The sequence below is a fragment of the Liolophura sinensis genome, chromosome 12 (genome assembly GCF_032854445.1).
Source record: "Liolophura sinensis isolate JHLJ2023 chromosome 12, CUHK_Ljap_v2, whole genome shotgun sequence".
Taxonomy (NCBI): Eukaryota; Metazoa; Mollusca; class Polyplacophora; order Chitonida; family Chitonidae; genus Liolophura; species Liolophura sinensis.
Genome location: NC_088306.1, coordinates 8,432,754 through 8,451,192, shown reverse-complemented (window position 1 = coordinate 8,451,192; position 18,439 = coordinate 8,432,754). Strand labels below are relative to the sequence as shown.

At 39.4% G+C, this 18,439-nt stretch overlaps 1 protein-coding gene across 1 annotated transcript; it reads right to left on the bottom strand.

The window, feature by feature from the left end:
* Positions 1 to 7,240: 7,240 nt before the first annotated feature.
* Positions 7,241 to 16,988, bottom strand: LOC135479474 (carbohydrate sulfotransferase 14-like). Its single transcript, XM_064759325.1, has 4 exons — positions 16,858 to 16,988; positions 13,995 to 14,144; positions 11,010 to 11,095; positions 7,241 to 9,531 (listed from the first exon to the last, which is right to left on the bottom strand). The coding sequence occupies exons 2-4, from the start codon at positions 14,104 to 14,106 to the stop codon at positions 8,422 to 8,424; spliced, it is 1,308 nt and encodes a 435-aa protein (XP_064615395.1). The 5' UTR covers positions 14,107 to 14,144; positions 16,858 to 16,988; the 3' UTR covers positions 7,241 to 8,421.
* Positions 16,989 to 18,439: the final 1,451 nt, after the last annotated feature.

Here is an 18,439-nt window from a genome sequence, read left to right as displayed (position 1 = left end):
CAATAGTGTTTGCTTAGGCCCACTTCAACGAAACACTCTTGACGTTACGATGACGTAACTACCATGGCAACCAGCACTCCAGGCATTACGTCGCCATGGTAGAAACGTGTTCTTCACTTCAAGAAGCCTTCGTGCAAGTGAGCGTAGGTGATCAGCATCTACTAAGAGTTGTTCGGAGAAAACGAATAAGGGCGAATCTATCTTTAATCGTATAAGGGTGAAAAAAATCCCTCTTCTAAACCTAACACAAAATAAACAGACGTGTTAGATTCCTAATTAGATAACAAAATAAATCAAGCTATATGAAGCACTACAAGTTGTTGAAGTCCAAGAGAGTTGATTGGCGGCAAGAAAACCCCATGTTTAACTGTGTTTTAAAAATTAATTTAATATTCAATGGCAAGTATTTGTTTCTATGATTCATAATCATTAGTTTTACATCAAGTAAAACAAAAAAAAATCAGTATATTGGTAAAGTATCCACTGATATTAATGTTGAGACAAGGTATATTTATTCATTCCAGTAAGCAAACGAAAACAAGAGTTCGGGTGAACACAACATACACCCCAACAAATGCATTTGATTGAAATGTATAAAAGAATATCAGTCGCACTGTGGTGAGTATAAGCCCTGGAGTGAATCATCCTGGGTGTTAACGAAAGGTATGTAGTTACCATGACAATCGAGCAAGTGGGCAAATGTGTCCACCAAAAATGAAAACTTGAAAACCGTCGGAGTTTCTATCATCATTTTTATTTATATTACATATATATATATATAAGGAAAATGGCTGTCTGGTTACCATGACAAATGCAAAAATAGACAAATGTGAGACGCGACACATCGTCATCTGTGTATGTATGTAACTACCAAAAATTCACACTGTAGGCCTACGTCGGAAAACTGTTCGAGTTATAGCCCGAAGACGAAATCATATCTATTTATATAGTATATATATGGAAAATGGCAATCTGGTAAATCATGACAACAGCGGAAATAGACAAATATGAGTCGCGACACACCGTCATCTTTGTATGTATGTACAGTTAGAGTTATAGCCCGGGTAAGAACTCTGTAAGAAAAAGAAAATCTATATCTATTTATACAGTATATACATGTATAAGGAAAATGGCTATGTGTTAACCATGACAACCGCGAAAATGAACAAATGTAAGTCGCGACAAATGTGTGTATCTATGTATACACCAAAAATAAAACTCTCCGTGGAAAACAATTGGAGATATAGCCCGGACACAAATGAGGACGGACAGACGGACAGGCGAACGAAATCGTTATAACATAATACGCTCCGCCAAGTGGTGGGGGCGTATAAAAATCAATAACCAAAATGAATATAAATTTGAAACCACTGTACTAGATAAAATGCATGCATTTGTGTTTGAGAGAAAATATAAAAACATTTCTTACAGATGCTGTATCTGATACAGTGGTGTTCAGCTCTGCCAGTGGTAATACGTCATCAGCATATTGAGTAGCGCCTGATCTCCACAAAAATCAAAAGAGTACATGTCTATCATTTAACATTATTAAATTCAAATTGTGCATAAATATAAGAATGTGACACTTTTAAAAACACACCTGTACGTTGCATGATGACTGTAAATAGAATGAAACACAACAGGGGACAAGATGAACATTCGAAACAAAAAGGAATAAACAGATTCTGAAAGTTCGAGGGTATCCATGTCATTTTTATCTTGTAAGGACTGACGTCTCCTTTGCCTTTCTTACAATCCCCTCAAAAGCTTGATACGAGTAAAACAGTGGTGACAGAAGAAAAAAGAGATCTTGAAATCTTTCATTTTAAATGAAATTCACAGTTAGCGATCCAAATCCTTTTAAATGACACTAAGAACAGCTTACCGTGATGGTGTTACATTTTGATGACATTTGTGGTTGTTGCAGTGTGATATCAACAGCCTCACATAACACAAACAGGTGACTTTCGTCGTCATTTCTGGCCGGAATACTGGTTATTGCATATGTCTGAAGTCCTTGTTTTGCGACTAATATGAGGAGGTTTGCCGCGGAATAGACGATGGATTGACGGGAGATAGGAGTTTGTTCGATTTTTCCCCATTTACAAAATGAACAGCGCATATCAGAGTGCTGCCCACAGGCCTCCATCTCCACTACCCTTCCATTAAGCCTAATAAATTGCTTTCTTCGAAAAACAGAAAACTTCGGGATTCTGTAATATTCTGTAATATATAATATCCTTCCCTCGGACATGACAACACCCAGAAACACAATAATTCATTCGCTTTCCCACGTACTTTTGTAAAACATTCGTAATCAATATAGGTGGATTTTTTTGTAATCTCGAGAGAGCGAGATTTGTTTGTTATTTGATTAACTAAATTAACCTAGAGAGCCGAACATCCACCCTGTCCATCGTCCTCGGGGTGAAACATTTAGCGCTAACAATGCTCTACATTTCCGAATCAGAGAACGGACATACTTTTTCAGATTAACTTGGTACAGAAAGGACACTTCCTTGTTTCCACGAGACAGCAGAGCGATCATCAGAAACAGTCTTGTTTATACAATGCTAAACAAGGGAATCTGTTATCGTAATGAATGTGGCGATGATAAAAAATGATGATTGTTGTTGTTGGTAACGGTGCGTAAACTGTGAGATTCGAGATCCTGTCGCAAGATTTGCTAATCCTGGCCTGCAAACCTCGCGGGCTACCTGTCCGCATAGAAGAACTCTTCATAGCCGTATTACAATCTTAAATATCATTATTGAGATAAGCGTTTTCAGACTATTTTATATATCGATGCAATGTTGACGCTATCAGGCGGAGAGCACATGTAGCAATCCTGATTGCCATTATGATATGAAACTGTGAATGTGTATGGGTGTCGGTTTGCACTGTCAATCATTATCACAGCCAATTCAGATTGGCTGGGTTGTATTAACACGGATAAGAACAGGTAGGATTTTGTATCCAACAACATTTGCAACAACATCACACTACTAGCTTCCGGTAATTCAAGGCGCGTGCTGATTTTCCCGAAATGACTCTTTCTGTACTTGTCTTTGTAAAATGAGTGTTAAGGAACTGTATCATTGAAAAAAAAAAAACTGATCGCGTGGCAATTCTGAGAAACAAAGACAATATATACGGTACGCGCACATTTTCAAGGGCGCTGCTCCCATCGCGAACTTTGATGGCTCGCACTGCAATGACGCACATCGGATAAACTTTTTCACTGTCTAAATCCAGTTTTGAACCCGCTTCAGTGTGAAGGCATTCGATGTCAGCAAAATTGTGAGTAGTGTGGGGGAAACTTTCCAAGATGGCGAACACCATTCACAATTCGACTGACGACTTGGACGAATTGACGGCGTTGTTGAAGGAAGGTGACAGAGAACAGACGCCAGCACGTGCATCCAGCGTAGCGTTTGTCGTGACCTGTATTCGACAAAAATGGGCAAGTCCAACACAAATATGTTTATTCTACAACTGTATTTTTGACCAATTTGTTTGTGTGATAGTTTTGGCCTACAAATTTGCCGATCTACTGAAGACGTTCACATTCATATATAACACAATGTGCAAGATTTATTTCTACTCGACTTACCTGTCCACGAGCGCCTCTTTGGTTGTGTTAATGGTAATCTCTCTCAACAGGTACATACTTGTATGGACTTTTCATGCGGGTGTACAGGCACCATGGTGGTGTTGTGGTCCACAGCACCACTTGCGGTATACTGGGCTCAGGGGCAGCACGCTTCTTAAGACTCATGTCTACACGCTTTTTGTCATTTTTATTGCCATGTTGTATATTCTGGTGGCCATGCTTGTCTGCCGAAGAGCGAGAAGACTTCAATCCACAGTGACCTTCAACGACACGACTTCCACAGGTCAAAGCCGTTTTACTTAACAACCAAGAACCAGCCTAACCGTGCAACAAGTGACCTGCTATGAAAAACAGAAGTAGTTGTTAACGCAGTAAAGCGTCTTAAACGAGAAGCCTGCAAGTAATTTCACCCGTAACCCGTGTAATGGATTCAAGGATTCCCATGGTTCTGTGCGACGTCCAAGAGGTAAAACGTTCAGCATGCTAATTCTCGTGACTGTTGTATCTGTTGGTGTCATGACTCCCGTTGGGGGTTATCTTAGTACGGGAGACGTCTACAGAATACGACAGTTGGACAGGAGATCGTCCTTCACAGAGGTTTTGGTGTTCTCTATTAACTACGCTGTCAACTCTATCATGTACAGTTTGTTTAACAAGCAATTCAGGCGTGGCTGCAAACTAAGGATTAGTAAAATACGCCAGCAACTTCGCTCCTGAGTGACCAGGCGCTATTTCTGCACGCCACTTGCATCAGTTAAAATACTTTTTTACTTTTTACTTTTAACACTGGGGGCAAACAAGGCTTAAAAAAATTGTGCTAAATTAGTATGTAACGCATCTTTACATCTTCTCTCCTGAAAGAAAGAATCAAAGATATATAAAAATCATATTTGGAAATAACTTTTCAGGCTCTTTCATCTGATATTTGCATCATTTTGATGCTTTCTTCTTCTTTAATGCAAGACTAAATACCGTTTTGACACCACGATAAGTACACATGTAAATTTCACCATATTTAATTCAATTTTAGTGCTAGGAAGCCAATAGTTTGCAATGCTCTGAAGCGTGATTTACCTAAATCAATGTTCACATGAATGAATAATATGAGCTTGGAAAAATCACATATTTGAATAACTAACTGGTACTACATGTAATCCCAGAAAAAATGTAAATATGATGACATAAGAACGGGGTTGGACCAGACGCATTGGTCTCACCAAGCCACGAATAAAACGTCAGGCCATGAGAAAAAGCAACTCGTTCGTGTCTAAGAGAAACCACAGCTTGATTCACGCCTTTTCAAACATCTTTTTCAAAAGCCCACACCATATGGAGTGTAAAATGGGCAGATTTGGTCTTTATATCTTTTTAACACCGTTTGAACGCATTGAAAACTCTTTTAACCGATGTACTTATGATTTTTAATAAATTTGCATCATTTCAGATCCATTAAATCTAAGTGTATACTGTGAAAATTGACTTTGTGCTGGCCGCAGACGTATAAGTAAAAATGTTCTTGAGTACGGCGTAAAACACCAATCAAATAAATATATTAAATTTACAGCTAAAAGAAAAATGATCACTGGCAGAATCGACTGCATATCTGTAGTAAATATACAGCAACGATCAGCATAATTATGCACGGAAAAATTGGCGTAACTATATACCAATATACTATTTGAACTAATTTTCGGTTTTCCGTGTGTGTACACATGTACTAATTGTAGCTGCGTATTTTACACTGCTGTCGCAGATATACTTTCGAATTTACTGGTCTTAAAATTGCCATATGTGAATTCACATCCTCAGACCATTGATGGTCATGGGTTTTACTCGAGCTCTGCCATGTTTTATCCCATCAAACTGCACGCAGCCTTCCTATAGTTGAAATGGTCTTGAGGTCGGCGTAAAACACCAATAAAGTAAATAAATCAATAAATACATTTTTTTCTACACCTTAATCAGCAGTTTGACTTGAGTTAGATGTTCAGGATAATATGTGGATAACAACTACTGTTCACCAAGTCACTCATAGCTTAAAGGAAATCACTGCCCTTCGCCAGGCACTTAACCAACCAAACAACCAAATGCAGATAACAAATAATCAATAATTCTACCCCGCTGCTAGTTGCGGGTCGTGGGCAAATATACATATTAAATAGAGATAACCTTTCAAACAACATCGAGTGTGTCACACAACACACCGGTAGGAACGTTTAACTCCCCTAATAATATCATTTCATGCTGTTTATGTCCACAAATAAAAGAATTTGAGATTTTTGACTGGATAGATTTGTTTCCTGATTTATACAAATCTTAACTATCGGAATTTCCTTCAGTGATAACTGTGTTTATTTCCTACAGTTTATAGATATCGCTTTTGTTTTTACATTATTTTATATTTTACACCCAGACGCTATGGTGTTGAAAAATAAACATTTGTTTCATGACGTTTCAATCTGAACTCATCGGTATGACGTCATAATACATGTAGAGTAAACTTTTACATTTCTATTGCACGCAACAATCTGACACGACCTCATACATAAACAGCTTTGACGTATCTAGGTCAACTGCTATGGCTTTAGCTTGATGTTGATTGGTCTAAAATGCATGACCCCTGCGCAGGGAATAAAACAGAACGGCAGCATGAAATTTACAGTTCGTGCCACATTTTCCTCAATTTTTGGGGTAGAATAAGCACCTTCGCCTTGGTGTTTGTTGTGTAGCCCGATACCGCTGAACCTTGTTTTGTTCCTCGTCAAATCCCGTATCGGCCTACCCTTAAATAATCAAGTGTAAATGATTATATGGCAACTTAGAAACATGTGAACAGCTGTATATTTATTATTTTGCATTAAAAAAAATCATCCACTTACTAATCATGTGAGACCACGGACGGAAAACCAGGGAACATGCTTCAAACCTAGGACCGTACGTGAAACCAGGGGCCTTGCATGCAGCGTGAAAATAAGGACCATGCGTGAAACAAAGGACTATGCGTGAAACCAGTGGGCTATGTGTCAGACCAGTGGACCATATGCTAAACTAGTGGACCATACTTTGGGGGGTGGGGGGCGCAAGAAGGTATGAGTCAAATCATTGGAACCATCTGACAGTTAGACAAAATTTACATGCCTTATCTAGTAAAAAAGGAAACAACTGCACGCGCAAACATCTATAGAAAAGTATAAAAGACAGATCACACATGACATTGCTTAAGTAAATAAGATCAAATAAATGTATCAGAAAATAATGCAGATGGCTTATATAATTATGCCTAGGGTAATGTCAATAATTTCCCTTCAGGCAGGGGTGAAGTTTCTTGATCGGCTGAGTGGTGGAATCGATTAAATGGGCTGTGTTTCTATAATTATCAGCATTGATTTTATAAACAACTATGGTAGTTGATTTTAGTTCATGGTCTTGGTTACATTGCAATGGTCGTAGAATAAATGGAAGGTAAATGAATTCAGCCAAGGGTAAACTCACATGTAGAATACGCTGGGCGATAATAAACATGAAAAAAAAATCAATCGAATTGCCAAACCTTTTTCAACAGGTCCAAGATACATGGCTGTAAACTCATTATCTTATAGTTACACACAAAAAGCATGTTTCTCTTAACTGAATGAACTATGTATTATACCTGCGCATTAAATGATATTCAGACATCCAGATTAGGAATAAACCATGTAGTTTGTACACATATTTGATTATTGCCTAACGTCATGTTGACGAGGTTTTCATTTAAGCCACGGCGGTCTGTTATATAGGTGCTGTGTATACATCACAATGTGTCCACTACAACATGGAAAGCAGGACCAGAAGCCAGTGATCTGCAAACGGTATGATGTCTTTCACCGACACAGTTCCCGCAAACCAGGAACAGAGATATTTGAACGACACTGTGAGATTTATTCGAGATTAAGCAGATATTCAGATGGCATGGCGACGAGATTCAAGCGAGACTCAACCAGATATTCAGTAGAGAATATCATATAAATATCGCACGTGTGTCTGAATCTCGCGCTCTCATTCGAATCTCTCTTTCTCAGAATGTAGCTGTTTCCTGAAAACAATTATTCTGAATTTCCCAGCTTAAACAGCACCTCAGCCCAGGGCATTCAGACAACAGCACGAGATGGCATAAAGTGGTGAATACAAGATATCCTCTGTCAGCGGTAAAATTTCGATTGCAGGCTCAACATGCCTTTTACCGCTTTAGATGGATCGTATTTGAGAAAGACCGTACTGCATTAATGAGAAGCACAGAGAGCCTCTCTTACTGCAAATGTTTTTGAGTACGGCATAAAACCCCAGTTAAATAAATAAATCCTACTGTGCACAAAACTCCAATCATTAACGCACATACATCAAACACATTTATTAGTGAATAATGGAAGTTGTGTTTTGTTGTCCGTGGGAAATAGAAAAATATAAATATTCTTAGGCATTGGATAATGTTCGATGATACAATTGGTTATATCATAATACTAGTATTATATCCTGTGTAATATTGTTGCAGAATATTTATGGCCGGCCTGTCGATTGGAGCCTCGCTTCAAATACAAACTAACCGTCAAATACATGACTAATTTCTTTTAGGATACACAATAACATGCTCCGAAGCAATAAAGCAATAAAGCAATCAAAATTCAAAAAGAATTCCTTACACACCGGCTGTACATTTATATAATATATATGTATTATGTACAGTTGAATTGTGATATCTTGCACGTCTGAAAAGAAACATATTACATGTAGCACTAGTTTTCACAACTCTGTCTGTCAAGCTGCCATAAATCCTACACAAAATAGAAAGGTTTTGGTTGACGAACCTGGAATATTTGCGGCTCTTCCATGTCATAACCAAATATTTCAAAATCAGGTCGGAACAGTTTTCGGTATTTCTGCAGGATGTCCTTGGGCACACTTCGTATAGCTTCTACAAGTGCCTCTTTTCGGTTGTTCATGCGATCAGGGTTTTTGCTCGAACGATGGTAAGCATCCACCATGGCTTTCTTGAAGTCTTCTCTTGAGAAGTTTGATTGGTCTATGAAACGTTTGGGCATACTTTCCTCTTTGCTGAGGATACCTCGAATCACCGCCTTCTTCCACACATACTCCAGAGCTTTACCAAACGGTAGGCATTTCTCCATACCTTCTTTTTCGGCGAACGTGCTGTCTACGATATCAGTGATAGAATCAAGGTCGTTCCTTTGATCGTCCAGCTGAATCGAAGCCGGAAATCCGTTCTTCTTGAAAATATACGTAGCATCTTCGTTAAAAGTCTCCATCTTACCGATGATGTCGAACTGCACCTCACACGGACGACACATATCATACATGGGAACAAAGTGCCCATTTCTCCAAGTGTTTTCTGCTATCTTTCCCACCAAGAAAACGACAAATTGTGTAAAGGTAATATCAAGAGCACAGTCTGAGACAACCTTTGTCTTGTTACCACGAATCCCGAAGTTCTTTATCTCGTTCCGCAATCCCCTGTAAGCGGGCCTAGGTGTAAATATTTTGTCAATGTATCCAGAAACTAATCTTGAATAAGGCTCACGTACGAACATAAACTTAGTTGAGATCGATAAAACCTGGTGGATTTCATCAAAGCCTTTTTTCTGGAAGGTTTCCAGAAGGCCGGCGTGCGTTGAGCGCGCTGGGATGTCGAACACGTCATTTTTCTGTCGTTTACCGGAAGCTATCTGCAGCACCCGTTTCCAGAATGTACTGGCCACTTTTGGAATGTCGCAATAGACGATTCCATTCTTTCTGTCGATGGAGAAGTTGTCAGTGCTTGCTGCATTTAATGTACGCCCGTTGTATCTATTTTCACGACAAGCTTGTATCATTTTCTCTCGCCGTTCGTCGTAAATAGTTGATCTTTCTACATCAGCCTTTACGTACTGTTAAAGTAAACAAAAATAACATTAAAATATATTAACTTTTATCTTGGAAGCACATTGTTCTTGATTTTTTTGTTGCAAACCACATCTTCATTTCTTTTTTTCGGCTCACTTACATACAATATGTATGTTCATATAGAGTCATTTACGAAAATGCTTTTTACATGCATTAGCACATTTACAATCAATGTTCTACACCAGTTGTACACACTGTAAGTCTCATATTGCAATGAGTGGCAATGATGGTAAGAGGATGACAAATTTATAAAATGTCCGTATGGCTACGGCTGGATATGGCTGTTATATGGTTTTATATATTGAAAAGAATGACAAAGATAGAATGTAAGAACTGTGTAGGGTAGAAATATATGTATATATACATAGTTTTGAAAATCAGTTACTATGTCTTTGTAATTAATTTTTTAGAAAGCATGCAAACTTTACCGATTTATTTTGAAATATGTCAGTTGGAGCATTGCGTTCTATATTACAATTTACATTGGTAAATGTACTATTTTTCTGATGCCATACAATAATTTAAGAGTGTATTATATGATTGCTTCTCCATACCATGTATGCTAAATATGATATTTCTCTCGGAGAGCATTCTGAACATAATAGCAGAGATGTCCGCAGACCTCCAATCAACTAATTTTTGACAAAAATAAGTACCAGTGTTACGTCCATAGAATACATGCCATAAGGACTCTTGTTCCTGACAACCCTTACATAGTGGACTAGCTCATGCTGGCTTCCTCTCCGGCCGTAAGTGGGAAGGTCTGCCAGCAACCTGCGGATGGCCGTGGGTTTCCCCAGGGCTGTGCCCGGTTTCCACCCACCATAATGCTGGCCGCCGTCGTATAAGTGAAATATTCTTGAGTACGGCGTAAAACACCAATCAAAAAAAAATCGTGTTCGAAATATTAAAATCATTCTTTTATGTGCTAGTATAAAACTGCAAATCGCAGGTTTGAAGGCCATATTTGATTCCGTTCAAAATCTTTAAACATCTTCTTTTCAAGAACAAATGGGCGGATTCTTTTAAAATGTATTTTTGTGTATATTCATCGCTTTTTTAAAGTATAAGCCAATAGCTAATTTTTCTGATTTGAATTTATGTAAATTTAATGGCCTGTAACTCAAACGTCATAAGAGCCAGAAATTTGTAATTTGTGCAGAATTAAGTATTTGGTGATGCAAGTGTTAATACTGAACATGAATGACAAATCAGATTTCATAATAAAGTTCAGAGGTTAAAAGTAAGAGGTCGCTCTGAGGTCATGAGGACATGTATTATACATATGGCCCATAAAGTATTTAACTGCATTTATCTCGGTGTGAAATAATCCAAAAGATAAAGATATTCTTAAACACCTCCTTCAGTCGCCTTTCTACTGATGCTGACTTTAATTTTTACAATTGCTTTCCCTTTAACAATATAATACTATAATTGGAGATGCTCCTAGCAATGTACTTACTTTAGGTACAGCGTCGTTTTCTCTTTTCTCATGATGTTCACCAGATTTTCCAGCATCTTCTTCATTGGGCCTCTCTACAATTATCTCTGAAATGCGGAAAAGGTTAAATTTATCATTTTAAAAATGATACCATGTATAATTTGCCTTGGTTGTTTCATTTACTTGCGTGATTGATGCAGATGATCAGACTATTTTCATTAAAACAACGGCGGTCTGGTTTATGGATTTTATTCTAGAGCATCGGTATTTACCTTGACAAATACAACCAATGTGGTCGCTGTGAGTTCAAGTCCAGGTCAGGATGCATGACTTCTTCACCAATAGTTACTGGTAAAGTCTATCAGCAACCTGCGGATGCTCGTGACGTTCCCTCGGGTTCTGCTCGTTTTCCTCCCACCATGTTGATGGCCGCCGTCGTTTAAGTGAAATACTCTTGAGTACGGTGTAAAACAATCAACCTGAACAAATAAATAAATAAACTATGTAAATATATGGCACTAATTAAAACCGAATACGTATTTTTTGTTATCGCAGCAACGTGACAAGGGAAGACACCTGGCTCTGAGCATACAGTGTACCGATATCTGATAAGCATGCAACTTCTTGGGATTTCCTCTAATGGACACTATCGCGAGAAAATCCACAAATAACATTTTATTGTCGTGTACAGGATTTCCTTTAAACCAATTCAAGGTCATACATAAAACAAGATGGGGGTGGGTGTGGGGGGGGGGGGGGGGGGGCTAAGGTAAATAAGACCTACAGAAAACTGGACTGAAGGCTAGTGGACAGAACAAAAGTCTGAGAAGGTTCTTAACATTGTTTTATACAAGCGGTTTTTAAATTTTACTGTTAAAGTCGAGGTTAAATTCGAAACAGTAACGACACCAGTTGCCTAAAGTGTGACGGCCTTTTTTTAAAGTTTTAGTGTTATATATGACCTTAACACATTTATTTTATCTCTGGCAGCTATGTGACCTCATCGGCTGTGCGAGTACGCCTTCAGAGTTTGTTTTGTAGTTCATAAATACTGACACTGCACAAATAATATCACATTTCTACGTCAGAGTATTTACCCAGGTCGTAGGTTTGGGCTATGTTAAGACAGTGAGCTCTGCATGTATGCTGGTTAGTGTATTCTAAACTGCATAACGAGTGAGTAAGGAGAGAGTCATGACCAAGTGGCTAAGACAGTCGCCTTTCATTGGTGAGCTGAGGTTCATGCCATGCTGTTCATGTACTGTGAATTCACAGATCGACCCCTTCGCCGACCAAATTACATGTATTTTTAGCCAAATCAGGAATCGCCATACAAATACCACAGTCCCGAAATGACTAGCAGCGTTTGACAGTGAAGGCTACACCATAGTAAGTGATCGAACAAAATAATCGGTGATATATGCAAATCCACTGTCAAATGGAGAGAGAACTGCTGTGAACGGATCGTAGACATTTTGCAGTAAAATTTAATATCAAATCCCATATTAAATGTAAGAGTGATGACTGTGTTTAATTATGTCACACCTCATCGCCAGGGGTCCTCCCTGGCTCATTTGGTTAGTGCGCTGGTTTCCTCTTCGGCCGTACGTGGGAAGGTCTGGCATAAACCTGCGGATAGTCGTAGGTTTTCACCGGTTTTCACCGGTTTTCACTCTGTCCGGTTTCCTCCCACCATAATGCTGGTCGCCGTCGTATAATGAAATATTTTTGAGTACGGCGTAAAACACCAATCAAATAAATAAATAAATAAATAAATTGTATCGCCAGATCACTTGCCAACTACAATAGCTGGCAGGCCGCTTCGTTGGCCCAAAGGTTACCGCGTCAGTCTAGAAGTCGGGAGGCCTAGGATCAACCCTGGTCGGGTTATAAAAAACAAAAATGGTACTTGTTGCTGCCTCGCTTGGTGCTCTTGGTTAGAGCATGGTTACTCCCGATGTCAGTATAATGTGATTGGGTGAGGTGTCATGTTTGTACGTCACATATCGGGAATGTCGTTAGGAAGTTACCATGGTTCATCGGTTTACCCCTGGGAATCAGATTCCTTTAATAGTAAGACTGACCGGCATGGTATACATGAACAATTTTTGAGAATAGTGTTTAATTGGAATAAAATACTTAAATCAATTTTCTAAACTGGTTCGTGCAAAGTAAGTATACATCACAAATGCCAAAACTTATAGTAGAGGTAAACTGAATAGTTTTGTTTAACATCGTTTGTGTTCATTTTAAGGATGGAATGGTTGTATGACCCGCACAACCGCCATACCAAACCCCAATAAATTTTATATCTTTAATGGGGCTCAGTTGGTTAGCGCGCTAGCGCAGCGTAATGATCTAGGTGTCTCACCAATGCAGTCGCTGTGATTTCAAGTCCAGCTCATGCTGGCTTCCTCTCCGGCCGTATGTGGAAAGGTCGTCCAGCAACCTGCGGATGATCGTGGGTTTCCCCCGGGCTCTGCCCGGTTTCCTTCCACCATAATGCTGGTCGCCGTCGTATAAGTGAAATATTCTTGAGTACGACGTAAAACACCAATCCAAAAAAAATTATATCTTTAACTTGTCGTGAACTGTTTACTGTTAAAAGATAAGCTTGTTTGTACCCGTAACTGTCCAGTACAATTTTTTTCATATTTACAAATGCCACACAAAGCGATATCTGGAGAATTTAATGTTTTGGTAATGTATGCAAGGTTTAACACGGAAGTTGTTTGGTTGCAGAATTAATATGTGAAGAGAATGTGTGTTGAAAAAGCTAATCAATGAGCCTTATTTAGTACATGCCTGTCGAGTAACAGAAACGATGAGCACAAATAATTATGGAAAAGAAAATGTCATCTGCCTCCATGCGCCATACTTTATTCAGTAATTAATAACGCATAACACGTCATTGTTAGAACTGTTCTTACACACATTAAATAGCTTGCTACAAAACTACTATATTATCTGCATTTGGGAGATTAAAAAAAATCATTGACTACTCACCAACAGAAGGTGACGTTTCGTTAAGCTGCCATTTAACAAAAATGGCCAAGTAAGTAAGACCCACCACCACCCAGATTGCCACCCGTCTCCACATTCGACAGGACGCCATCATAGTCCTTGATGTCCTCCACGGTACCAGGCTTCAACTATCTGCAAACAGAGAAAATTGTGATGACATACTATATACCTCCGACCATCCCGGTAGTTTCTGAAAAATTACAGGAGAGGTTTGATGGAGCCTTAGTCTACAACGTATTACACCGTCTGTTATATTGTATTATGTTGGTCACATACATGAATCAGAACGGCTTGTCCTGTACAAATATGGGCAATGCCCTTGTTCCTCTCGCAGCCGCAAGGGTCGCTTTAAATAACCAATTTCTGTTTCAAGCGATGCACAGTGATGCTAAGGATAATAAATGATCAAAGCATAACTGCACATGGCAGATAACTATACCAGGTGAACGTACACCCAGAAACTTTGCATCTTATAATGCGTGTATTTATAGCCATATGGATAAATAATTCAAACATTTTATCCTACACGTCATAAAGTGCTCATATGTATATAGGTCCAAAGAATAGCACATACCTGAGTCACTCTGCGTTTACAGTATGGCTAATTGCAACCTGACATTAAATTAACAGCACGATGGGAGGGATTTTAATGAGAATGTGTGCTGAAGGAGGGGGAGCGGATATTCTGTCATAGCTAGGCAAGGCAAGAGGTCCAATGCAGCGAAGGAATTGAACTGTAACCAAGGTACGCTACTGACTCAGTGGATTAACCAGTTAGTCTTGTGATAGGTTATCGCGCATGCTCTCTCGGCACTATATCGCCTTTTGACACCTGAGCTGAAATGTACTCACCACGCAACCATGCAATCATTACTCAATCACAACAGAGGACCCTGCCAATGCGCCGAATAATGAACACCGAATAACAGCATGGCTGTCAGACCACTTCGGTTCACTAACTGCAGCGTGCAGCAGAAATTGGCAATTTTACCTTAGAATACCATGTTTACAGCAAACAACATTAGCCTACAAACAGATAAATGCTAGGTTAAGAGGAATGACCGTCTGATTTGCTAGGTGTGTAACATTACGATGTACTTTTGCTTATTATTGTCTCAACACTAGAGCACTGTTCGGTAAGTATACATACAAATGGTTCTAAATTAAAGGCTTTTTATCCATTAATTATTTAGTTCTCTACCTATACTAGACACGAGTGAAACGTGGAGCATTGTTTCCCCATGATGACGTTTGAATAGTAATACATTTTTGTGTTGAATGAAAACAACAGAAGTTGCTTTTTGTGTTTGATTATTGAACACGCCCATTTTTTGCGCTGCTCTGTTTATTTGCCAAGAAATTGTGGTCGTTTGGTCCTGTTATTGACTCTGATGACAATTTTCCGGATTTAGTCAAGTTTCCAAAATATTTAAGACATATGAACCTGGGGAGGTTCGAACAGGGGCGTTATTCCTGTCCCTAACAAAGTTTGATTTGCCCACTTTCCATTTCGATCCACTATAAAGGCTTATTACCCCTCCCCCCCAATCTTTGCTATTGCAAAAGCATCCATGAGCAGTTGTTTACAGGTTATATAGACAAAAATTAGCAGGAAACAAATAAACGCTCTTCAAAGGCGTGCAATTACATTAGGTTATCCTCCTTAGTGAGTTAATTTCTCTTATCTGCGGGGACTACGCATGTGCACTTATGTCGACCAACAGAGTGTCTTGATAAATATAGTGATGTAATGTTCACAAAAAAATCAAACTTGTTAAGAAACCATTCCTGGCGCTCTTGATGACTTGTCATGTTGTTAAAATCATTGGTATTGTTATTCATATATTGGTGGAAAGAAGCCAAACCGCTTTCCTAGGCATCTGCCACTTTAAAAGACCACAGCGCATAGAGTAAGTCAACAGCAGTGACTACAGTGTAATCGGCGGCAAATGGTCACAAATAACCAGTGAAACCCAACCTACTGTCAGTTTAGGCATACCTCAGTGAGACCTCAGTGAGGGTTTTATTCTTACTGTTCATGTAAATGCTTAAATGTTAAATACATCTTTCAACCCTTGCACCGTGTTCAAGCCACAGTTAAGTAAGAAAGAATTGAAAAGTTTTCTATTGCAATTTAATAGGTGATCTAGTACTGGTCTAGTATTCACTGCTACTAAGCCAGAACGTAATCGTCAAGATATGCATACTGAAATGTTATAGCCCTTTCATAACTGTGAGTGGTACATTTATTTAGCCTACTCTGCCTGCTGACATCATAACTGTGTTTAGCACAAGACGGAGCAAGGTATCACACATGTTTTGCGCGATAAGATGGCGGCTTTCGTAAAATACCACGGAAAAAAGACATTATTTTGCTGTACTGCTAACGGCATAGTCGAGTCGACAGACCCGCCTATATACAAGATGTGTTTTCAGTCTAGCAAGTACCGTAAAATCACGAATTTAGCCAACGTTTGTTTGCGACACTAGCTTATCTAGCCTACCTGGTCGAGCACCACCTGAAAATGAGGCCAGGTGTTGAAGCCTCTATCTAATCACGTATCGTTCAGAATATACAGGTAATTATCTTGCGCAACGAACTGCAACAACAACGTGACTCTAATCTGATCTTTTTCAACGATTTAATCTGAAACAACTCCTTGGTTATGACATACAGGCTCGATCACGGTTAGAAAAAGAATCTCCTTTTCAAAATGATTATCTGAACAGTGCGACAGCGACCAACAAAGGTGGCAACCTGGTATTCACAACTTCCGCACCTATACACGTATTCCGCCACATCTACATGTACATCTTCATGGCAATTATTATCGTGTACGCTTACCTGCTTTTAGTACTTCACTTGTTTTTCAACATTACGCCTCTTCATGACGAATCAACATCAGCATATTCCAGTGTTAAATATCTGACCATGTACAATGCAACAAGAAATAAAAGGGGTTTACAAGAAACACGTCCAACACGGGAGCCCCTGAATTGTGAAATTAGGGTAACCCGCTTGGGTTAACAAGACGCACCCTGCTTATCCCTGCTAGTGGTGCCGTTGACCCCGCTGTGCTAAAATTTAGGTGCTTGGGTAATGCGGTATTAACGGTGTTTGACAAAAGGAAAGTAAAGAAAGCTGCAAAATGCAATTTATAGCTGAGCAGTTTTGATCTTATGGGTATGTGACAAGCGTATAAACAATCAGAACAACTTGACAAGCGCCAATGTCAAATGATTCTAGTTACCCAACTCCCAATTCCGCCGACAATCACACCCCCCTCCCTACCCGGTCCCCTCCTTCCAACCCTATCCTCACCCCGATCCTACAGAGTTTCAAAGAAAGGGGCGGGAGAACAGCTTTCTGTTCAATGCCACATCGCTCTGCCTTGTACAACAGAGCTGTTTGTATAACCTTAACCTGGGGTCAGTCATGATGTCATGTAAAGAGATACACTTCACCCAAATGAGGTAGATGACGAGGCGAAAAATAACACTGGAAGACATTGCCAAATCAACAAAATTGGACCCTATTATGAGAACCAGGACAGTTATAATAACAGGGCATTTGGGACAACAGAGCAATGTGCATAGCATGTGTTAATTGTGAACGTCAACAAACCCTGGTTTTGGAATTATTAGATCGTGACCTTTGTACGAACTCGAACGTTGCTTAGACAACCAGTGTGCGCAAACAAAGCGTGTTGACGCAAGAAAAAAACATAAATACCCCGATGTCCGTGACAAATGGTTAACAAGTTTGTTCGGTTGACGTAGCACCCAAGTTCAAGGAGCTGTTGACCCCGCCTAGGTATACGTTAGTATACAAAGTGGCTATGCTGGGCTACCGGCTACCAGATGTGGTTTGGCCTAAACTTACTCTGTCGTTATGTAAACCCGGGAAAGGGCCATATTCAATACGTGCCACGTTCAAGGATTGAGCAATTTCACCGCACTCCTTACAGCGCATGTAGTATCAGTGCTCACCACTAACAAACTTCACCACTAACAAACTTCACCACTAACAAACTTGACCTTTAAAGCATGTGCTACGCACGCAGGCATGTTTAGGCTTAGCATCACCACTGGTGTCCTCGAGCGGAAATATTTAATCAGCATCCGTCTACAAAAATGGTTCAGATCTTGATTAGAGTCATCTTGAGATAAAAGGATGCATGTATATATTGTATTATTATAGGGGGAGAGTTTTGGTGGTCTTTGACTTCACTTCCTGCCTCATCACCGTGACCCAAGTGACCTCGGCGTTGCTCAAGATTTCTGTACATAGTTTGCTAACAGAATAGTTATGTTATGACATGCAATAGCTTTTCGTCTTCAGTGAAAAGTGTTTCAGTTCAGCTGTTCAGATCTATTGAGCTTTGCTGACTACAGCGGAAACTGCTGAATCAGATGGGTCATCAATA